This window comes from Neophocaena asiaeorientalis, unplaced genomic scaffold (assembly GCF_003031525.2).
Source record: "Neophocaena asiaeorientalis asiaeorientalis breed wild unplaced genomic scaffold, Neophocaena_asiaeorientalis_V1.1 scaffold78, whole genome shotgun sequence".
NCBI lineage: Eukaryota > Metazoa > Chordata > Mammalia > Artiodactyla > Phocoenidae > Neophocaena > Neophocaena asiaeorientalis.
In genome coordinates, this window is record NW_020175018.1 from 1169231 (window position 1) to 1193103 (window position 23873).

The following is a 23873-nucleotide window of genomic DNA, read 5'->3' on the forward strand; positions in this document are numbered from 1 at the left end:
CCCTTTCTGCATTGACAACTAGGAAGCTCAAAACCAAATGTGAATCTGATAAAGCATTCAGGGTCCAGCAGAGCACTTTGTTTATTCACTTCTCCCTAAGTTCCTTTTATTTTTTTTCCTATCCTTACTTCCCCTTTGCCCCAGTTTCCTCACTTCCGTTTTCAGTATGTGGTTACAATGCATGTATTTTCTAAGCTGCTTTAAAGTACTTTTGGAATAAGGCCAAGTGTATAGTTATAAACAGACCTGCAAACAATTCATAGTTATTTGGATGAAAATATAAAGGCCCCTGGAGAAGTGACTGAGGATTGATTTCCATAACGAAAGGAACTAAGGAAGTGAGGTGATCTATCCTAAAGAGGAGAAGGTAGAGTAGAGGTTCCGTAACCCTTCCAGAATCCTGAAAAAGCAGGGAGTCTCCCCCAGAAGTGAAACCGGAGATAGTTTCAAGCACAATTAGAGAGAGTTTGATGAGACACAATGCCAAAAAGGGAGTTAAATCTAGCACTGGGTGACAAGGAGGAGGCTGGAGCCAGGAGGTCTCTAAAACCAGGGTCAGGGAGGCTCTGTTTCCAAGTTAACTCCAGCAGGGGAATAATGAGCGAGCCTCGTAGACAGCCCCTCATCCAAGCGGGCAGGGGCTCTGCTTTCTCCAGGTGAGTTCCATCTCTCGTGGGCAAAGCTGGGGCTCCACTCACCTTGGCCAGGAACTGACTGGCCCGAGAAGTCAGCTCCTGGGCCTGCTCTGCTGAGGGCTGGTTCTTGGCGATGCCCGGGTCGTCCGGAAGCCACCCTAGGGCGGGTGTGCTGGGGGGCGAGGAGGGGTTCAGGTCTCCTTCAGCTGATGGCCACCCTGGAATATACAACCACTAAATGCTGGGGCCAAGAACAGTCCTTCCTGGGGCTGAGAGACAGTTGCTGAACCTCAAATCCACCACCTCCATCCTCGAATGAAAGCTCAGCCATCTCACGATCGTGCCATCTTCACATCGACCTGAGGGAGGGGCCTGGGCAGTGTTGTCCCCATTTATAGGAGAGAACAAGGTGTGGATCAGCCCCGGATGACACATCTAGAGCCAAGCCAGGCCTCTGGGTGTCCAGTCAATAGTGTGGGCTCCAACTCGGAAAGATGTGGGTTCAAATGCCAACCCTCCCCCATAGCAGTGTGACCTTTTACACGTCCTCACCTCTCTGAGCCTCGGTCTCCTTGACTGTCAGTGGGGTAACACCAGTGGGGATCTCACCGGGTGAGGGCTCTACAGTGACGATGCTCTTTGTCATACAACTCGTCCGAGATCACACAGCTGCTAGGTGGCAGAGCTAGGGCTTCGCCCAGGCTGCTCTGGCTCAAAGCAGACACTTTCTACATCTCCATTTGACCTCTTCAAGTCACAGGGCCCAGAGAGGGGCCTCACCTCCCTCCCTCCCCTGGCCTAAAGCCAGTGCCACCCCAGGGTGAACCAAGTGTCCCTACAGCAGGGTTACAACAGAGGAGCCCTTCAGCCACATCTCCTCTCCCAGACTCACCTGAAGCCTCAGAGGTCTGCAGGCCCTTGGCGGGGCCTGGCCACCGCTCTACAGAGTGGGGCTGTGGGATGGTGAAGGACAAGACCTTGGTCCCCTGGGGCATCGTCCCCTTGTGGATGCTGTGGCTGGGCTGGGGCGGGTCCAAGTACAGGTTCACCTTTAAGGGAGGAGAGGCACAGCAGAGCCAAGGGTTGGGGCCAACCCACCCAAAAGGCCTCACCTTCATTCATGCCATCATTCAGGCGCTCAACAAACATGCCTTTGTATAATAAATAATACCTTTTAGTGGAACCCTTGGGTGGGGGCCAAACACTGGGCCAAGGGCTTACATATCCTTTCATTCTCTCTTTATGGCAGTCCTGAGAGGGAGGGACCATATGCCTATCTTACAGAAGAGGGAACTGAGACTCAGAGAGGTTGAGTCACTTACTCAAAATCTCCAGCTGAAAAATCCTTGGGCTGGGATTATAACTCTGCTTTGACCCCAAAGTCTATGGTTTTCCATATTAATGATTTTATTAATAATATTTGTTATAATATACCATAATAATATGGTAATCAATCTAATATTTAACACAGAACAAGTATAATTATATTACAGTAATATAATTAATATTTGTTATTAATAAAAATATTTCCAATAATTATCATTACATTGATAATAACTGCAATTAATGACTGCTTGAGTGAATGAGTCAATCAACAAGTAAAGGAATTATGTCTCAGTTGTAGCACATCTCCAACATTTGAGGATGGATTTCATATGGTAAATAGTCTAGTGTTTGGGAGAGAAGTAGAGAGTCAGGGAGATGGCCAAGGAAGACCTTCTGAAGTTAAAGACCCAAGTGGTTTAAAGCAGGGGTTGGCAACTATGGTCTGTTTGAGTGAACAAGGTTTTAGTGAACACAGCCGTGCTCGCTTGCTTTTGTATCGTCTGTGGTTGCTTTCATCCTGTAACAGCCGAGATGAGTTGTTACCATGGAGAACAGATGGCCCACAAAGCTGAAAATATTCACTATCTGGCCCTCTACAGAGACAGTTTGCTGATCTCTGGCTTAGTGCGTGAGCTCTGCAGTGCCTGGGTTCACACTGAGGCTCTACCACCACCCTCCTCTGAGTGCTAGAGCAGCTGACTGAACTCACCTGTCTGCACAAAGTGAGGGCTCATTAAATAGCAGCCACCACCCCCACATTCATCATCATCCATATTATAATTATTACCATCACCATCATCACCACCATCATCACTATCACCATCATCACCACCATCACCATCACCATCACCATCATCACCACCATCATCACCATCACCATCATCATCACCATCACCATCACCATCATCACCACCATCACCATCATCACCACCATCACCACCATCATCACCATTGTCATGTATGTGGCCATCATGGAGGCAGGCCCCTAAAAAAGCTATTCTCCTATGTTGCCTCAGTGTCCCCTGGTCCTCATGATGTCAGGCTGCTTATCTTACTGCCCTCTGCTACCCTAAGGTCAGGAGTGGGCAGCTCAGGGTGGGCTCCCAGGCCCACAGAAGGCAGCCTCTCCCTGCTTAAGCTGCTCTTCACGTCCTGGCTGTGGCAGAAAAATCTATTCCAAAGTGAGGGACAATGGCTCAGCCGTGGCTGGGCCCCTGCTGCCTCCCCGCCTCTTTCAGGCCCAGCCTCTGATGAGAACAAAGCTGGATTTTAATAATCCCCTTGGCCATCTGCTCAGGCCCGCCTGTGGGGACTTGCCCACCAGCACCCCTCTCCTCCCAGGGTGACCCAAATCTGGGGGAGTCCCGGTCCTCCTGCGTTCTCCCCCTGCCCCACCCATCGGCCAGCCCCAGCCCGGGTCCACCAAAGGCCCAACCTGGGGGAGCAACAGGAACAAACCTCTCAGCACCTCTGTTTGCACAGAGGGACCAAAGGCCCGTGCAGAGGCCCGGGAAGTGGGGAGCTGGGGTGAGTGTGGGTTTGCCGAGCTGCTCAGGCTTGTCCCTCCTGGACCCGTCTGTGGTGGGCAGGACCCACCCCCAGGGTCCCCGTTTAAACCAGGGTGTCCCACGGTGCTCGCTGAGGCTGGATTGGCTCCCTCAGGGGCGTTAAGCAGGGAAGGGTAGACAGTGTGGGAAGCACAGGGTTAAATAACTGACTAATCTCAGCACAGATGGGTTCCTCACAGCCTTTAAAATGCTAATGGGCTTTATGAATGGGGCGGGGAGTGGAGAGACTAGGAAATGCTTCCCCAACTCCTCCAAACACACAAACCTCCCCCGAGCCTCTCCTCCCTCCCCCGTAATTCTTTCTGGGGTAATTTCCGGTCTCAGCCGCTCCAGATCCCCCTACAGCTGAGGTGGGGGACAGCAGCTGGAGGGAGGTGGCAACACAGCTGCGAATGCAGGACACCCTCATAAACTCTGGCCCTAAGCTAGTCACCGAGCAGTGACTCCTGACCAGCCCTGGCTCCCTGCCCGCACCCCAGACGGGATCCAGTAGTGCCCCCCCAGCCCGGCCCTGGAACTCCGTGGTCAGCTTCCCCAGTGGCAGAGCTCACAATCGTTTAGTCTGGATCTGTTAAACCTAAAAAAATAAATAAGCTGTTAAACAGCTTAAAATAAGCTGTTAAACGTGGAAAAAAAAAAAAAAAAAAGGGGGGGCTGGGGGCTACTGGGCTCAGACCCCAGCTCCGGCACCTACTTGCTGAGTGATGGCTCTGTGCCTCAGTTTCCCCCATGGTAAATGACTGAGGACAGTGGTCTGTACACGTCATGTTTTACTATTGATATTATCACTGTAACATCACCATTCTCCCTTGTCATGCCTCTGCCACATACCCATTGCCAGGGCCCGAGCTGGGCACACCCAGGCACGGGGAAAATAGTGCCCACTCTGGAACCAGGCAAACATAGTTTAATCCCTCACTTGTAATCCCTTACAAGCCGTGGGATGTTGAGCAAACCACTCCACCTGGCTGAGCCTCAGTTTCCTCTTGTGAAGAGGATCAAGTGAGATGACTCTGGCAGTGTACTCAGCCTGGGGCCCGGTACCTTTTTACTGCTCAGCAAATGCCAGTCTCCTTCCCCTGGTCCCCACCCACTGCTGCTGCCCTAGAGCCAGGCCTGGCCTGGGTGTTTAGGGCCACATCCCCAGCCTGGGGTCCAGCCCTCCCCCTGGGGGCTCTGAGCAGAGTGCAGTGGACCCCGGGGAGGTCACGTCAGCCAGCTCAGCCTGGGGGAGCAGTACCGCTTCCGCCTCTGTGAACTGGGCTCCCTGGCAAGGGCTCTGAGTAGGGAGCTGCTCTGGGGTTTCCCGAAGCTTCGGGGGTAGAGTCTACAGAGCTCCGGACACAGTGAGACGCCCGGCTGGAATCTCGGCCCCCTCGGGCTCCGTGGAGCCCAGCAAGGCCCCTCCCCACTCAGGCTGCACGTCCTCCTCAGCCCTGCCTGTACTGCTTCCCAGGGCGCGGAGAGGATCGTCCTGCTTCCGGAAGAGTCCAGCTTACCTGTGCTCACCCTCCTCTTGAGGAGAACCCTCAGGCCAAGGAGTCATTTTTCCAGAAAGCAAGACCAGGTGAGCTAGTGCTGAACCATTCCTGGCCTCTCCAACCTCTCCTCCTCTGCCCCCTCACACACGCAGGGGTCTGGGTCACCAGCCAGGCCGGCGTAGGTGCACGTGGTGAGTCCCCACTGGGACAGGGGAGTGTCCGGGAGACGCGCACAGCTGTGCCCCCATGGTGTCCCCCTGCCTGGCACTCATGGGCACCCAGTGAACACCTTCATATTAATACTATTAATCATAATAACATTCCCTAACTCTCAGGAGGTACCTGCCAGCTGCCAGGTACATGTGTTCCATACACGAACCCATTCCTTTAAACAAGTAAAGCGGGAAGGAAGGAAAGGAGGGAGGGAGGAGATATTCCCAGCCTCTGACCCTGACCTTGACCTTTGGCAACCTATGCCCCTCCTGGGGTCCTGATTCTCCGATCTGTGAGACAGGGGAGCTGAGGATTTGGACCCCATGACCAGTTCCTTTCTCCTCGGACCTTCTAGGAGCCTACGGCCATGAAAATGTGGTTTCCCTGGAGAGGATGCCTCACCAAGCCCTCTACTATCCCCATCCCTTCAGCCCCTGAAACTGCCTCAGAGAGGTAGAAGAAGCCTTAAGACATGGGGCGGGGGGCAGGGAGGAAGGGGAGCCCGTTGGCTCCTAGGAGGCCCGATTAACCCCCTTTTACAGCTGTGCCCAAGGAGGCCAGGATGGAAAGGAGCTGCCTGGGTCAGGAGGTGCGTATGGGGATGCGGAAGTCCTGCTCCTAGAACAGGGCCCCTTCTTTCATTTCCTCATCGTGGCTGCCTCGGCAACACTTCACAAAAGAAGCGTCGCTAGATGGTGGAGAGCAGCGGCCTGGCAGGAGCAGAGGTCTCGGAGTGTGATGGGGACAGCCCAGGTTGGGGTGGGGGGTCGTGAGTGGGAGGGTCTGCGTCTCTGCACCCCACCTCCCACCCCTCCTCCACTGCTGCCTAATGGGGCAAGAGGCGGGGAGAGGTAAGCAGGAAACCAGGAGGGGCTGTGAGAGCCCCACTTCCTGCCTCACCTCAGAAAAGGGGAAGGGCCCAAGTGCAGAATTCACAGCTTCCCCTAGACGGGGTGGAGCCTGGGCAGGATAGGGGTGGTGGATTTCCCCGCACCCCCCAGCCCAAAAAAACTAGGCATGCAGTGAGGAGAGAAGCTGTGGGTGAGAAGTTGGGGCAGGAGAAAAGCAAAGGTGTGATCTGGCAAGTATCAGCCTCTGGGTTGAGCAGAAATTCTGTGCTACTCCCTTGGGGCTCGAGAGCCCAAGTAACTTCCTTAAGGTCACACAGCTAGTCAGTAATGGAACCAGGAGTTGTGCCCAGGTGGTCTCACTCCAGAGCTCATCTAGAAGGAGAGAGCTTCCGGTGAAAACTCCTGGGCACCCTGGATTCCAGCATTCAAGGACTCAAAGTTCATCAACAGCAAAGGAGATTGAGCCTGGAGAGGGCAAGGTCACTGCCCCAGGTCACAGAGTGACCTTGTGGTAGAACAAGGAAGGACCGGGTTCCTCTATCCCCAGGGTCTCCCGAGCACCCCCCTCCACCCCACCGGGCCCAGTACCTTGGCTCCGAGGCGCAGCTGGTCGATGGTGTTCTCAGCCTCAGCGTACTTGGTGAGGAGCTTGTGGTAATCCTCCTGCAGGAGATGGGGGTGTGCAGTGAGGTCACGCACCAGGCCCCTCACTGTGAGACCCCTCGCAGGGAACCCATTCCCCAAAGGGGGCCTCTGGGTGCCTCAGAGTGAAAGAGCTCTGTAGTGGTAGCTCAGCAGACCCCTTCAGGCTCACATGCAATACGGACCCCCACGGCCAAATTCCGGGGGGCTGGGAGTGGCAGGACAACTCCTCCACCATCCCTTCTTCTACAGCCCTGACAGTGAGTCAGGGATGGGGGCCTTTGGACTGGTTCGCCTCGATGCATAACCGTAGCTACTTGCTTATTTGTCCGAATTCCCTGCCCTCATCTGTCTTCCCCACTGCTCTGTTCCCAGGAGTTAAGTAATATGTGCTTAATAAGTATTTTTTAATGGCTGATTGAATCATCTAAGCGTCCGGAAGTAGAAAAGACTTGAAAATCACGGTTGCCTTTACTCAGAGTCACGATTTGCCATACACAAAACTGAAGAGCTTCTTAAAACAAGTTATTACGGGGGAAAAGCAAGAACAAGTGTCACTGGTCGCCTTTGAAGGAGGCCAGGGAACTGATGCGTTGTTCTGAACACTGGTAATTAGAAGGGCAGAATCAAGCGTTTCTCCTGTCTTTCCCATGTGAACGAGGCCTTGGTAACCAAATAGTTGATGAGGGCAAGTTTCACTTTATAGAAGATTTCCCGCAAATAAATGCAGAAGGAATGCTAGCATTAGGATACTACCACTCTGTCCCCCTCAGTGAAAGCCTGGATCAAGGCAACGACCATCAGGGGTCCTTAACACCACAAATGAGACACCAGCAAGCAGTTTACACCTCCTGAAGGCACCACCTATGATGGGCTTTTGCCAAAAAAAATCCCTACCGGCACAGAGCTCCTGATCTGGGGGGAAATAAACAGACGACGACAACTCGAAAACGCCTCTGCCTCTAACTGGGCAAAACACAGGACACAGAGAAGACAACACGACACGTGAAGAAACATCGGAGAGTGTATCAGCAAACCGCAAAGTGTGGGAGACTCTACAGGACAGAAACCCGTTTCCTTAACAAATAAATTACAAGGAAGAAAGAGATTTGACAAAGAATGCAAACAGAAAGGCAGGGTGGGGAGGTGGTGCGCAGAGACTTGAAAAGGCACATCGACCACATGCAATATCTGAGCCGTGTTTGGATCCTGATTCGAACAAACCAAAATAAACAAGCCATTTATGAGACAGAGTGGGAGACGTGAACACTGACTGGACGTTGGTTGATATTAAGGAATTGGTGTTAAGTTTCAGGTATGCTGAGAGTACGGTTATCGTTAAGAGAGATTCCTTATCTTTAGACACACACTGAAATATTTGGGGGTAAATGATTTGAAGCCTGAACATTGCTTCAGAATAATCCAGTAGGGTGAGAGGAGGAACAGGTGAGGCCATAGATGAAAAAGGTTGCCAGGCGCTGGGTGATGGGTCCATGGGGGTTCGTCATACTATTTTCTCTCTTGCATATGTCTTGAGTTTTTCATAGCAGGAGTTAAAAACAAACAAACACGGTCTACCCTCGCAGCATGAGTGCAATCACTGCTTTTTTGAGCCAAGGGCTTGGGACTGTCCTCATCGCAGGGGACCCCTGGCCGAGCCCCAAGGCCCCCCACCCCGACCAGCCTCCAACCCAGACCAACAGATGCCTTGGTGTAGAAATGAGTCGGGCTTACCTGGAGCTGATGGACCAGCTTGGTGGCCTGTTCGGGCGTCTGAAATTCTTGGGGTAACCTGGTGGTGGGGTGAGTAGGAGGGGGGTCCTCTCCCGGGCAGACTTCTCCACTGTTTGACAGCAATTCCCGCACAATCTCGGCAGGTGACTTGAAGATCAGTGGCCTGGCAGGGCCCTCAGGCAGCCTGCTGTGGTTCCTGGCTTTGGGGGGGCGGTAAGTCTCATCTTTGGGGAACTTCACCCGGGGTCCCACCTTGGAGAAATCAGGGAGCGGGTAGTTCAGCCGCCCCCGGCCGTACTTGGGGGTGTCAGAAGATGAGTGACCAGCCAGAGTGGCTCCCGGCCTGGGCGGCGGCCTGTCCTGTCGAGCTGGCCTAGGTGGGGACTTCAGGGGGCTGATGGAGCCGGTGAATTGGGAAGGGAGCGGCTTAGGTGATATGTGTGTCCGCTTCCAGGATTGGTCCCCGGGCTGAGGGCAGGAGAGGCTGGTGGTTTCTCTCCTCCATCTATCTGCAGGACACTGGACGCTCTGGGCTGGAGGGGCTGAGGACTCCTGGAATTCCGTGGCCGTCGCCAGAGTAACGCTTCCTCCAGTTCTATCGTTTGGGTTTAGCAGGTGGTGGCTGGAGCTCTGGGGTGAAGTTTCTGCCAGGGCAGCGGGCGGGGGGACATCAGTCTCTCCTTCCCAGGTAGAATCCAGACTGCCACTGGGGTTGAGGTTCACAGTTCCACTGCTCCATGACCTGGCAGACTCAGAATGTTCTCGAAGTTTGTCTCCACTGGCTTGTTTGTCAGAAGCCACCCAGCCTGTGGGTTGACCCCAGCCCAGAGCCATGGGGCTGGTGTTCCCATTGCTCCCCGAGCTGAGATCAGTGTCATACCCCAACCTTGGGGAGCTCTCTCCAGCTTCCTGGACCTCAGGACCTCCCAGGGCCTCATCTAGCTCCTCTTCAGTCATGTCCAGTTGAGGATACTGCTGCGGGGGCCAGTTGAGTGGCAAGTTGGAACTCTCTGGGCTGTCCACATCCTCTGCTTCAAACTCTGGAAAGACAGGTCATTGCTTAGTATACGCCAGGTCTGGACTCACTGTGTCACACTACCTAGGCCATCTCACCCCTCTGGGCTTTCATTTCCTCATCACATGGTGACGGCAAGAAGCCCAGCGATCCCCCCATAGGGCCAAATACTTTTCGAACACCTCCTCTAGTTGTCTCAAAGGCCCTCCAAACTCAATCCTCAAACCTGGTTGTCCCCCTAGCGTTTCCTGTCTCAGCAAATGGAAACATCGTCCCACCCAACTGCACAAAGCAGAAACCTGGGAGGCATCTTTGCCATCTCCCTCCCCCATCCCCCCGCAATCCAATCTGTCACCTGGTCCTGTCCTGATTACCTCCTATGGTGCTCTCAAACTCACCTGCTGCTCTAGAGTCCGGAACCACCAGGTTTGCCCAAGTCTACATCCTCTCTTGCCTGGACCACTGCAGCAGCCACCTAATCATCTCAATCCTCACTCTTATTCTCCATATGAAAACTCTTCACTGTCTTCCTGTTGTTCCCAGGAGAGAGCTGAACCTTTAATATGGTCCTAAGGTCGCTGTCTCCACCCCGCATTAGCTCTCCTGCTCCATCTCTTTCCATAGTCCCCCTCAGTCTCTCCCTGCTCTAGCCATGCCACATCCTCTCCTACCACAGGGCCTTTGTACATGCTGATCCCTCTGCTAGGGTCCTCTCTCCCTCCCTTTGTCTAGTTAACTCCTATTTGTCCTTCATACGTTAACTCAACCTTGACCGCATCAAGGAAGTCTTCTCTGATCTCTCTAACTTAGGTCAAAAGCTCTCTTTTATAGGGTTTCATATGACTGAATACCTCTACTTTGAAATATTTATTACAGCTGCAGTTTTCCATTTATTTATGTGATTCTTTCATTAATATTTTCCTCCCTCACTACACCGTAGGCTTCATGAGGGCAAGGATGCTCTCTGTTTTTATTTATTATTGTATTTGCAGAGGAGGTGCTCAATATTTGTTGACTGAAAAGAAGGAAAGAAGAAAGGAGGACAGTAAGGTATGCAAAGCTCCCAGAAAATGGATAGTTGTTATAATTATTAGATAGTAAGTACTCAAGAAATATCCATTCATCCATCCCACTCTCCCATCCACCCACTCACCCATCCAACACCCACTCACCCATTGATCCAACCATTCATCCTTTCAATTGTCCATCCATCCACCCACTCACCCATCCATCACCCACTCACCTACCTATCCATCCAGCTATCACTTATCCATCCATCTATCCATCCACCTATCTGCCTATCCACCTACCCATTCATTCATCCATCGGTGCATCATCCGTGCCGTCAGTGCTTATGGAGCACCTCCTCTGTCGTAGACCCTGTGTCAGCCTCTGGCACAGATCCAAGGTTTCATGAGATACAGTCTGGGTACCACCAAGCACAGACTCTCTGCTCTGGCCAGATGCACTTTTGTCATAACCCTTATATCACTCTTTGCTTCCCCATGCTCTTTCCCCTACCCTTGGCACCTCTACATCTTTCATCTCCTTAAAATCTCCTTCAGCGAGTCTCTCTCGTTTACAGCAGTGCACTTGAAGCCCAGAGAGGTTAAGTAACTTGCCAAAGATCATGCAGTGGTTCAGAGCAGTCCTGGACTTAGAAGCAAGGTCCCAGCTATGCAGGCAAGTTAGTCTCTGCTGATGGGGGTCACGCAGTGGGATGAAGAGATCGGGCTTTGGAACCGGGCAGACCTGGCCTCAATCCTGGCCCTTCTGATCCCTCATAGGGCACCATGAACAAGTAGCTGACCTCTTTGGCAATCTTTACTCTACCTGGAGGCTATTCTCTCCTACCTGGAAGAAGGTGGTGAGGAAAGGTGGAGATATGGCTTGCGCCCTGCCCAGCCCTTTGCCTGGCACACAGTAAGGGCACAGGACATGGCAGCAGCTGTTACATTACAGCAGGGGGTTACCATGTGACCTCAGGAAGAGATGCCTCTGCCCCTTCATCCCAGTGCATCCCTGTCACCATTCCCTAAGGAGAGCTCGGAAATAGCTCCTGAGTGGGTAGCTGTGGGCAGACCCCACTTTAAACAGACCTGGCATGAGGAACGTGGGGTCACTGCACAATCTACTATCAGCCTGATGGCTTCTCTGACATCTACGGGGGCCTGCCTGATCCCAGAATCCTAAGACAGGGGCGTTTCATTCATATTCGAATGCAATAATCACTATGTAATCAAGCTCGAAGGTGTTATTACTCCCATTTCACAGATGGGGAAACCAAGATTCAGAGAGGAGAAGGGACTTGTTGAGCCAAGCTAGGAATTTAGTCTCAGTCGTTCTTGATGCAGAGAAAACAGTTATTTTAGAAAACAAGGGAAGCCATCATTCTCGTTGCTAATTGGGATTTTAAAAAATCGTAGAAATGGGCAGAACCCTTGGACCAAGCAATTTAAAATATCAACGTTATTATCAAATTAATTGTGCAAAGATATACTAATGACATATCTCTGCACTATTTATAATAGCAAAACCTGAGAAACTACCTAAATGCCCAGCAGTAAGAGCCCCAACAATTACAGAATATTCGCACCACGGAATTCCTAAGCAGACATTAGAAATGACTTGTGGAAGAATATTTGATAAGCTGGGAAAGCGTTCATGTCTCTTAAGTTACAAAACAGCAAGTTACAATAGAGTTTGTAGAATACTGTTGCATATTCATGCTACATTTACACACACACACACACACATGAAAGAGAGCAGCTATCTGGATAATAAGTAATTTTTAGTTTTTTCTCCTTTGGCTTACATTTTCTGATTTTTCTGCAATGGACAGTACTGTTTATATAATTTAAATCTTAAAAACATTTTAAATTGTAGGCTTCGTAGATTTTAACTTAAAAAATTTTTGAAACTCTCTCTATTCCTGCCTCCCGCCAGAAGGGGGGAATGTTTGGGGGACACCACTATGGGGTTGCAGGGGAGTCGGTCTCACCCTCTTCTGCAGACTCTCCTGATTCAGGATCTGGGTGCCCATCAGGCTGTGAGTCCGGACCCCTCCACTCCAGTGGCTGCAGGCACTGCTGGGCCAGGCGGAAGTCCTCCAGGAGCTCAGGGCTGGTGGCACTGGGAAAGGGCGCCTCTTCTACCAAGCTGCATGTGCCACTCCCATCAGCATCCTTTCCCTTTTCAGCCCAGGCCCAGCGCCTCCGCCGGGGCCCCTTTCCCAGGCCTGACTCGGCCCAGTGGACCTCCGTCCCGGAGCTGGTCATTGGGCCTGGCCTGAGTTTCACCTGGGCCCCTTCATCTTCAGGAGATGGAGCTGCCCCTATGGGCACCAGAGTTCCCGCCGGCTCCTCTCAGCACCAGCCATCCTGCCTGTGGCCTGTCGGGGACACAATCAAATGGAGAGCATTAATCCTTGAATCCCCTCCTTTCTTCAGAATCAGAAATTACCAGCAGGAACTCTGGAGTCAGAAGCCCTGCATGACCTTGGCCAAATCACTCCACCTTGGATTTCTTCATCAGTAAAACTGGGGTAATAATTCCTCTCTCTCTCAAGAGTTTTATAAAATTACCTGAGATATGGGATAAGGAGGCCAGTGGCCAGCACACAGCAGGTGTCCCATGTGTGCTGGTGCCTGTTACCATGTGCCAGCCTCCACACGTGGGCGCCGGGTCACAGGCCCTGCTCACACGAGAACTGAGGGCCCAGGAGGAAGCAGACAAACAACCTGGCACCTAGAGATCAAAGTGAGAGCTATGGGAAAGCACGGGGAGGGGCCCTGGGGGTGCAGGGCAGGCCCAGGAAGTCAGGATAGGTCCCATTTAGAGGCCACGCGCTCTGGGAACCTTCCTGACCCGCTCGTGGGTAAGATTTCAGATAGTGAGTGGGGGACCGGTGAAAAGAGCATTCCATTATCCAAAACAATTGAAAACAGGTACTCAGACGAATACGTGTACACGCACTTTCCTAGCAGCACTATTTGCAGTCGCCAAAAGGTGGCAACAGCCCAGATGTCTATCAGTGGATGGATGGACAAACGAGTTGTGGTCTATCCGCACGGGGGAATATCGTCCAGCCACTCAAAGGAGCGAAGCACTGACACGTGCTACAAGGATGAATCTCAAAAACGTGATGCTAAGTGAAAGAAGCCAGACACAAAAGGTCACATGCTGTATGATTCTAACTGTACGGAATATCCATAATAGGTAAATCCTATTGCTGACTAGTGCTTTAGCGGGGGGAGTGGGGAGAGGGGAGTGACTGCTTGAATGGGCACAGGCGTCCTTTTGGGGTGATGAAAACGTTTTGGAACTAGATAGAGGTGGTGCTTGCACAACTTTATAAGTATACTAAATGTCACTGAATTGTTCATTTTAAAATGGTTAAATTTTATGTTATGTGAATTTCACCTCAATTAAAAACATTTTTCAGGCAGGGGTTCCATCAAGTACCAAGGCCTGGAGGCAGGAGGGGGCGACATGTAAGTGGTTTCCCGATGGCTGTGCTAGTGGGGGCAGGAGCTGGGGCTCTGATTGCAGAGAGTGTGGGCATGCAGACCACGAGAGAGCACGTCGAGGTGCAGTTAGAAGTTTCTCTCTGGCTGCCTGGGGAGAATGAACCAGAGGGAGAGCCTGGTTGCACAGGGACCTGTGGCACGGGAAGGATGGCTGCAGAAGGGCTCCTCCCCGCCTGCCTTCTATCCTCTCCTCCTTTCCCTCTCTCCCTTCTCTCCCTCCCATCTCCTCTCCCCTCCCGCTATGGCCAACACCCCCAAGCGCTTCCTCTGAGCCCTGGAAACACAAGGCTGACAGAGCAGCAGCATGGTCCCACCCAAGGAGCTCATGCAAAGCACCCACTCTACGGGCAGGAAAACTGAGGCCCAGAGAGCAGAGGGGCCTTGGCTGAAGCCGCACATGGGTCGGGACAAGGCTGGCATGAGAGGTTACCTTGCAGCTCGCGTCCCGGCTCTTCCCTCCGTGCCGTGGAGACAATGAGAATAACTCCAGGCCTCCCAGGACAGACACGCCCTGTGTTTGTTGCTGCAGCCTCGTGTGCGATTGGGTCTTGGTCAGAGCCTTGGTTCATACCGTTGGGAAAAGTCAGCAGGCAACTATTTCTGGATAGAGAGTCCCCCAGGGATTGGCTGGCGCCTTCTCAAAGGCTGGGGTAGGAACGGGGACTAACATTGTCCCCACTCTGGTCTCAGGGGCCTCACCCTCTTCCCCCGACACAATCTTCCTCCCTCCTCCCTGAATTTCCCCCAGATCACCCTGTAAGCCTCCGCATGACCCCCGCCACATATGCTGGGCCCTCGCTGTGCCCACCCAGGCTAGAAGCTCTACTGCCTGTTCTCGATCTGCCCTCACCCCAAACAGGTAAGTAGGTCATAGGAAAACTATTCTTCAAATGAGAAAACCAGAACTCAGCATGGAATAGTTACTTGACCAAGATCACCCAGCTGGTTAGTGACAGCAAGATTTGGAACTGTTGGGGCTTCCCTGGTGGCGCAGTGGTTGAGAGTCCGCCTGCCAATGCAGGGGACATGGCTTCGTGCCCTGGTCCGGGAAGATCATGTCGATTTTGGCCCAGTGAGTGGTCTCCAGTGTTTTTTTTTTAAATCACACAAATCATCATTAAAAATATATTTGCTCATATACCTAACATGTATTTCTTATAACATCATCTGCATGCATTCTCACACGAATATATTACGTGTTAGAAAAGATATATCTAAAATTGAATTTTTAGAAAGATCCAATAGAAAATAAATATTTTAAAAGGAAGTTCTAATCCTTGCTTTCCACACCCTGTCGGGGCGCCTGTACCCCTCTTGGAAATCCCTGCCAGCTTGAGTGCTTTTAAGAATCCTCTAAGAATGCAGATCCCTAAGGTCAACCCGAAGAGAGCGGGACTCCGTGGCCCTGGGCCCAGGAGTCCGCATTTTAAACCAGTGCCCCAGGCAAGGCCCACCCTTTGACCTTGACTAGGCCTTTTGGACCCTGCCACATGGCAGGTGTGGAAGGTGCTAAAAGCCTTTGCTTTTCTCTTTCTGAAACCTCCGCCAAGGAAGTGGCTGGGGGAGGCGTGTGGGGTTTTTTTGACTTCTAAAGGGCTTTTTTTCTAGCCGTGCCACAGAGCAGCCCGTCCAATCACAGAGGCCTCGGGGGCACAAAGAGGAACATCCTGTCTCCTGGGATGACTCAGTCATTGCAGAAATCTCACTGTGACCAGGGAAAGCCTCTGGTTGGAGGCAGCTGTGGTCACTGGCTGGAGTTTTGCACATGTTCCCCAGGCCCCCAAACCTGTGAGCCTCTCATGAGCAAAAGCTCTGCATTTCACGCACGCCACAGCCCTGGGTGCCATGGAGTCCAGGACAGGTCGGTCAGCCAGTCAGTCAACAAACACACATGAGTGCCAAGCACGTGCTGAGCTCACACTGGGACAAGGACACCTGCTCACTGGGCTGCTGTGAAAGAGAAGCAGGCAGGGTGTCTGGAGACCAGCTTCTGGCCCTGGTGCTGCTCATCCACCGTGAACTGCTGGGCTTAGGTTTTCCTCACTGTAAGATGGAGAAAATGCCACCCGCTCTCGCAACCATGGGGCGTGGCGCCCTGTTAGGGTGGGCTGGGAGGTAGGGGTGGGGCTAAGTGAACTTTGAGGTTCCTGGTTGACTTGTTGGCTTCTGAGGACCACAGACTCCAAACAGTTAACCCCCTCCTCCTGCCTGAGGTCCCAATTCAGAGTAACAAAGATATATATTGAGCACCCAGTGGGTGCAAATTAAGAAAACCTATGACCTCCTACTGTGTGCCAAGCACCACAAGACAAGAGGAATACAGACCTGAGTAAAAGTGTTCCAGAATTTCAGATGGGGGGGTGGGTACAGGATTACTGTCGAAGGAAGCATTAAGCTGGGCCTGAGAGACAAAGAGGATTTGGGGGAGAAGAATGAGGAAGGGCATTCCGGCAGAGGGAACAGCACAGGCAAAGGCACAGAGGTCTGAAAGTATGAACAGAACTAGACAGAGAGCTATGGCAGGGGTCCCTGAATGGCGGCCAAAGACAGGGTGGTTCTAGACAGCCTTCTCGAGGGCACAGGGCTGCTCCCGAGGGGCAGTGGGGTTGGGAGGCTGAGCCCAGGAGAGCCCCGTGAGCACTAAGTCCCTTCAAGGGCTGGGCTGTCCTTGTGGGACTGCTTTCTTCAGGGCTCAGGGGCCCTGCCAGCCCTGGAGAAACTAGCCCCACAAGGAGGCACCACCCATTCCCCGTCCTTTTGTACGTCTCCTCCCTCCATCCACACCACCTCTGCCGCTGGCTCTCTCCAGGGTCTGCGAGACCCTTGTGGTCTCTTTGTCCCCTTCCCGAGTGGCTCAGCCACCCCCAGGGGGCTTCGCTGCCCCCAGGTCCAAAAGTGGAGACCCTTCCCTTTATGGCTCAATCCCCAGGTTCTCCTCTACTTCTGCTCCCTCATGCCCTCCCAAGCCCCTTACCACCCAGCAGAGCTCTCCGAGGCACCACCCGCCTTGCTCCCACCCAGTCCCTGACATCTCCCAGATGTGGAAACTGAGCCGCAGAGAGGTGGCTGCCTTTCACAAGACCTCGCAGTCCGGAAGTGTGGCTAGGGATTGAAATCCACGGCTTGTGACTCTGAAACCAAGTCCATCAGACTTGGTGGGACGGCGAGAGGAAGGGGAAGGAAGACCCCCTTACCAAGTGGCTGGGCCCCTCCAGAAAGGCTGGGCTTTTGAGCTCAGAGCCCCATACTCGGCAGCCCTCCCTGAGCAGCTGGTAGGGCACAGACCTACTGTTCTCAAGGGGTTCCCGCCAGCCGTGTAGAAACCAGTTCCCGCCAGCCGTGTAGCACAGCCATTTCCCCCTCTGGACGTACCCTGCCCCCAGCTCTCTCCGGCGGAGGCAGCAGAGGCGGAGGAGAAAGAGGAAAGGTGCCCCTTGCTGCTGCGGACTCTTGCCCCGCCAGCCTGAAGGGCTTGGCTGGGTCTGCCGGCCCATCCCTGGCTCCTCTCCTTGTCCTTACTCGGCAGAAGGGGCCACTCTTCAGTGGGGACCCCCTGCTGCCTCCTGGCTGCTGCACACCCGTGCATGATGTCTGAAGCCCCTTAGCAGCCCCTGGGGCTAACGCGCCATGTGCAGATGGGGACACCCCGGGCACAGAGAGGGACCAGCACTTGCCCAAGTTCACAGAGATCAGAATCAGAGCTCTGGCTGGTATCCAGCATCCTGAAGCTTGAGAAAATCCCCCCAAAATCCACCCTTGCCCTGGGGGCCGGGCTCCCCTAAGCCAGAGAGAAGTAATACAGCTGCCACAGCTGCAACTTCCTGGCTGGGCTGGTCCAGCCGCCTGGACTGTCCCAGAGAGCCTGTGACTGGCCCTTCCAGGGGGAAGGCGGCTCCCCCAACCCCCGCCCTCCTCGGCTCCCTCACCTCTCTCGGGCTGCACCACCATCCTGCTGGCCCAGGCTCAGGGGACCTGCATGTGGAGTCTTTGTTCCAAACCTGGGGAGCCCCCTGCCTCCATGGCGCCCTGGCCCGCCTCCAGGCCGCTCTGCCAGCCCCAGTCGCTGCTCACAGACTAGCATCGCTCCCCACCTCTCCCCGCCCCTGCTGCGGCTGAGGCCGCCTCGCCTCGGCAGGAAGCGCCCAGCCTGGTTTCCTACAAGTGTTTGTCAGAAGGAGGGGGTTCGTCTGCATGCAGAGTGAGGGGGAGCAGGAGAAGCTTAACCCCTTGCAGGCCCTCTGCAGGTCGGCACCGTTCAGGAAAGGACTCACAGAAACTTCCAGGGTCCGAACTTGGGACCATCTCAGCCAAAGTACAGAGCGGGGACAATAAAGCCCAGAGAAGGTCAGAGGCTTGGCCAAGGTCACACAGCATGCTGAGCCTGGAAGGAGGTCTCCAGCAGCCTCAACCCTTTGAGGGTCTTCTCCGTAGCCCCTACCATCCAGGGCATGAATTCGATCGAGGATCCCTCTCTCACTAGGGCAGTGCCCATCTGTACGATGGGAGCCCAGACTGGATGCTTGCTTGGCACTCTTCCAGCTCTGACTCTCTGTCCTGTCTGCCAATATGCGACTAAACACCTCAGGAAGGCTGCAATGATTCCTGCCATCCCACCCACTGTCCTCGCCCCAAACAGGACCTGTAGTTAGAGTGGGATTTTTCCAGGCGGCATGGAGGTGGGGGATTGGCTGACTGAACTGAATTTCAATGGCAGGGCACAAGACAGGCCAAGCCCTGGCTCCACTCTAGTGGAGACACAGACAATAAACAGACAAACATGGAGAGAAACAGAGTGGGTGAGATGGGCTGCTTTCAGTAATACTGATGCCTAGGTTCACCCAGACTCATAGACTCAGTCTTTGGGCATCAGCGATTTTTTTTTTTCTTTTGGCCCCGCCATACGGCATGAGGGATCTTAGTTCCCCAACCAGGGATCGAACCCGTGCCCCCTGCATTGGGAGCACAGAGTCTTAACCACCAGACCACAAGGGAAGTCCCCATTGGCGATTTTAAAGTGTCCCAGGTGACTGGGATGTGTGGCCCTGGTAGACAATCTGTGGGTCAGAGAGTAAAATGGGTTGGGGCAAAGAGTTTGGGGATGGCCAGGAAGATCTCTGTGAGAAGGTGGCATTCAAACAAGGGACCAGACGGAAGAGATGGGCAGGAACAAGCCACAGGAAGGGCAAGTGCCATGGGCAAGGTGGGAACCAGCGGGGCTTTCCCTGAGAACAGCAAGTGTGTGTGCCCCGAGCAAGACGGAGAGGCAGGAGCAGGGCAGAGGGGTGGCCTGTGCCCCGTCCCTGCACAGTCTGGCTCCCAACTCCCGCCCCGCCCAGGATCCAGGGATTCTGATTCAGGAAACAAAAAGAAAAAGGAGAAAATCTGGCCTCTGTATTGTCCAAAAAGCCCTCCAGGTAATTCTGGTGAGCAGCCGGGTTTGGGAACCACCCGTGTAGGAGAAAAAAATGCATTTTACAGTCAATGCAGACCTGGGTTCAAATCCCAGCCCCACCTCTTGCTAACTCTGCGACGTTTGAGGCTTCACCTCTCCAAGCCTCAGTTTCTTCATTTCTATAACAGGGATAAGAAGAGTAGCCACCCCACAGCACTGCTGCCAAGACCCAAAGAGGTAACACTTACAAAGTGCAGAGCCGGGGGTCTGGAATACAAACGAATGAATGAATGAATGAATGAATACTCCCAAGGTCAGTTTGTGAGTATCTGGCAAAGCTAGAACCGGCGGCCCTCATCCCAGTTATCACCCCATCCCCTTCCCTGCCTTTTACCCTCATCTGGGTGGTGGGACTCTACCCGCCAGCCCAGCCAAATGTGCAAGAGAGTCAGACCCTAATGAGGCCCCTCCCTGCCAGCTCTGGTGACCATGTGGGCCATTGTGTGAGGGGCGGGCTCCCCTGACACCCCGTCACTCACTCACCCTCCCTCCCTGGCCATTAACCCAGGCAGCACTGCCATCAATGTCATGTGGCTGCTGATGCCAGGCACGCCCCATGGCCCCTGGATAACCCCGAACCCAACTTAGGGGCAGCCGCCAAACCCCAGGGGAGACAGCCTTCTGTGCACTCTGTTCTATCTCCTTGACACCCACTTCTCACCAACCTCCTCCTTGCCTTGGCTTGTGTGGTACCCCCTGACGGCACACCATCTCCACCCACGGCCAAATTCTATCAATACTTAACCAAATTGAGCTCATTCATTATATTGCTACCCTCAAACTCACCCTTCCCCACGAAGCTTGGCCCATCTTTCACTCAAGCGCACAGGCCAGAACTGACCGTCATCCTGGATACTCCCCTCTCCCTCACATCCCCAAATCAATCCATCATCAACTCCTATTGATTTTATTTCCTAAATCTCACCAGAATCCATCCCATCTCTGCATCCCCACGTGGCCTTCTGCAACGGCCTCTCCTGGAAAGCTCTTAGGTCCCTCCAATCCATTCCTCACACTGCACCAAGGGTTCTTTCCGAAATGGAAGTGTCCAAACACAGCCCTTCTGTGCTTAAAACACTCTGCTAGTTGCCCACTGCTCTAAGAAAGAAGATGAAACTCCACACCCTGGCCGCCGCTCCAGTCTCTTGGCCCTCAGCGTGCTCGGGCAATACGGGGCTCCTTGGTGTCCCTGGGACAAACACCCGGTGCTCGCCCTCATCACCCAACCCCAATTCTTCTCCCTGGTAACTTGCAGGCAGCTTGCAGGTCCCAGCCCCACGTGCCCTCCTCAGGGACTTGCCATTTGGAATTAGATGTCAGGTCTGTCTGCCTGACCACTGGGAGCTCTGTGAAGTGCACCATTACATCCCCGTGCCCAGCACAGGCCCTGACACACAGGAGAAGCACAGTGAACACATGCTGGATGATCTACTGAATCCAGCCAGTCACCCCAGCCTGGCTTGTGGCCCTCACATCAATCCAGTGAGGGTGATGTGACATCCCCATTTTACAGGTAGGTAAACAGAGGCCCCGAGAGCTGCAGCAACTTGCCCATAGTCACAAAGCTTGTGAGTGCTGCTGTACATTCAGACACAAAAAGACCCGAGTCTTTTAACGACCATGCTTGGTGCTCACACCGTGTAGCCTATGGAGATTATTAATAAACTGGGCACCAGAAGATCAGGAGTGGAGTTTATTACCAACAAATTGCAATTCACTAAGCCAATGTTCTAACTTCCTAAGGAGACTCTGGTTCCTCACAGAGCCTTTCAGTTTTCTAAAGTGCTTTCTCATCCTTCACAGCACTAGATGCTTGAGAATCACTTTGGGAAGTAGGCAGGACAGGGGTATGATTCCATTGTATGGGTCAGCAAAACTGAGGCCCACAGATGGGAAAGAGATTAGTTCCTGGTCATCCAGGAGAAACAAAAGAGCAAACAAAACACCTTGGCCCCTACTGCCAGGGCTTGAGTTCTTCCATCAGAAGCATGGCTGGAGCGCCACGGCTGCACAAGCCAGCCAGTCCTCACCACAGGAGCCCAGTAAGCCCTCGGCCATTTGTTCCCCCAGCCCCTGGGTCATAATGCTCTAACACCGCGGTGGCCATTTCTCACCCACTTTCCCACTGCCCACCCTCCCTGATCCCTCCCTCCACTGTCATTCTTAAGCCCCACCTAAGTGGGGAAGGTGAATCTCTTTCTTAGTCTCCCCGTGCCTCCCAGGACAGGGCCAGGACTGGGATGGGCGTTGCTTGCTGATGTGATGAGCCCTGGACAGTCACTCCTTCACATGATGTCCTGAGGTCCAGGGGGTACAGTGGAGCCACCAGGCTTCTCAGCCATCCTGGGGGAAACCAGGGGCTGGCGACTTCAGGATTCATGGGGGCTGAAGGCTGTTATTTCACCCTCTGCCCCTCCTTGAGCCCCTGATATCTCCCTTCCCTGGGGAAGAAATGAAAACCCATCCCAAGGTCACCCACCCCTTCCTGCCCAGGTTGCTGAATTTACCCCCATCGTTAAAATCCACGGGGATGTGGGGGTGAGGAAGCAGGGGAGGATTTCAGGAGTGAACCCAGAAGAACCTACGGAAGCCTGGCTTGGGAAGTGGAGACCCAAGTTCCAGCCTGAGTGATGCTGGACAAAGGCTTTTCCCTCTCGTAGCTTTGGAGCCTTGAGGCTTAATGAGATTCTCTCTGAGGTTATCGGAAGTGACCTTCTATCATAAAATCTCCTGGGTTCTTGATTCCACTTGCCCACACAGGCAGAAACACTGTGCTGATGGGAGGCTGCGGGGAGCAGGTGTCCAGGGTACATGGGCTTTGTGAATAATCAGAGGCTTCCAGGTTCTCTCTTGAAAGCTGTGTGGCCTTAGGCAAGTCACTTAACCTCTCTGAACTCCAGATTCCTCATCTGTAAAATGGGGCTTTACAGGATCCTTGGTCAATGAGGCTATGTACCTAAAGCCCTGGCCAGTGCCCAACTGGCACAGAGCTCATGGATAAATGACTTTGGCCATATTCATGAAACGCCCATATGGCCTGCTCCCTGAAGGACTGAGTTTAATTTTCCTGGCTCTCCTAATATCAACCACACCTCAAGCTTTGAGTCCTTTACACAAAAGGGGACGGCCAGCCCTCCCAACCAAGTGGAGAGAAATGCTGCCATGTCCCAGTGATTCTTCTCCCTGTGGCCCCCAAACCAGGTCTGGGGGTCACTGACCCAGCTAGAAACTGTGTCTCCACCTTGAATCATTAAGGAGGGGAGGAAACAGGCCTTCCTCAGCCAACTGAAACATGGGTTATGAGGAGGGTGTGGTCATATTGAGGAAAACACACTCACGCTCACACACTCGCACACATACGCACCCACACTCTCAAGTGTATGTTCCATGGAAAGAATCAAAAAAAACGTGCGTGTGACGGGAACGCGCTGCTAACAGCAAAACTTTATTGCGCGCCTGTTATGTAAAGGCCCTTCTATGGATTAGAAACTCATTATTTAATCCTCATACCGATCCAAGGAGGTAGGAATTATTATGCCCATTTCACAGGAGAGTAAGCTGGGTTTGAATCAGGCTGTCTGAAACCAGACACTACAATCTTAATCACTTTGAGACTGAACCTTACAGTAGGTGGAAAAGTTGGAAACAACCTCAAAGTCCAATAACAGAGGATCATTAAAATAAATGATGACATTTCCACTCAAAGGACTATTACGCAGTGATTAAGTCATACTGTAGAAGACAACAAAGTGACTTAAAAAATTGTGATATGTTAAGTGAACAAGCCAGTTATAAAATAATGTGTATCTAGTGTGAGTCCATTAAAGAAAAACACAGTAAAATGTGGAGGAAGAGAAGGGAAAGAGGAAGGAAAAAAGAGAGAGAGTTCCTCCAAAATGTTTACAATAATTATTATTAGGTAGAAAACTAAGGCAAGTTTACTCTTTTTCCTTATGTGTGTTTTCTAAAAATAACAGTTGTTTTAAAAATAAGAGTAAAATTTACTATTTTTAACATTACTATTTACTATTAACATGTTTACCATTACTAAACACATTACATTTACTATTTTTAACATTACTATTTACATTTAACATGTTTACTAAAATGTTTACTATTAACATTTACTATTCTTAAAAGAACGAAGCAAAACAAACAAAAGCCACTGCTGCACGCCTGTGCAGGGCTTCATTCTGATGAGACCTTGGGCCTGGCCCTCCTCGGTTTCCCACCTATGAAAGTTGGGAAGAGTGGTTGGGCTCTTTGAGGGCCTTGGCAGCTCTGACATTCTGTGACATTCTGTATCCCCATCCCACAACTTCTCTCTTCCTCTTTTTAGACTCTGACACCATGTGCTTTTTCACACGGCACATATAGCCATTATACAACATGTAGGATTATGTGAAGATCACAAAAAAGGAAAGGAA

At 52.6% G+C, this 23873-nt stretch overlaps 1 protein-coding gene across 4 annotated transcripts in view; it reads right to left on the reverse strand.

Annotated features, from left to right (window-relative positions):
* AKNA (AT-hook transcription factor) overlaps positions 1-19751 on the reverse strand; it is a 45051-nt gene extending 25300 nt beyond the window's left edge. For 2 of the 4 annotated variants that reach the window (XM_024762376.1, XM_024762375.1), the window contains exons 1-9: positions 17921-19747; positions 16320-16395; positions 14425-14594; positions 12467-12856; positions 8451-9490; positions 6663-6737; positions 1528-1684; positions 1188-1256; positions 699-853 (exon numbers count right to left, since the gene is read on the reverse strand). In XM_024762376.1, the coding sequence (XP_024618144.1) occupies positions 699-853; positions 1188-1256; positions 1528-1684; positions 6663-6737; positions 8451-9490; positions 12467-12743 (1773 nt within the window). In that variant the 5' untranslated portion in view covers positions 12744-12856; positions 14425-14594; positions 16320-16395; positions 17921-19747. Of the gene's footprint in view, positions 1-698; positions 854-1187; positions 1257-1527; positions 1685-6662; positions 6738-8450; positions 9491-12466; positions 12857-14424; positions 14595-16319; positions 16396-17920 lie in introns of all 4 variants that reach the window. The other 2 variants (XM_024762378.1, XM_024762377.1) reach the window with 2 other exon arrangements.
* Positions 19752-23873: the final 4122 nt, after the last annotated feature.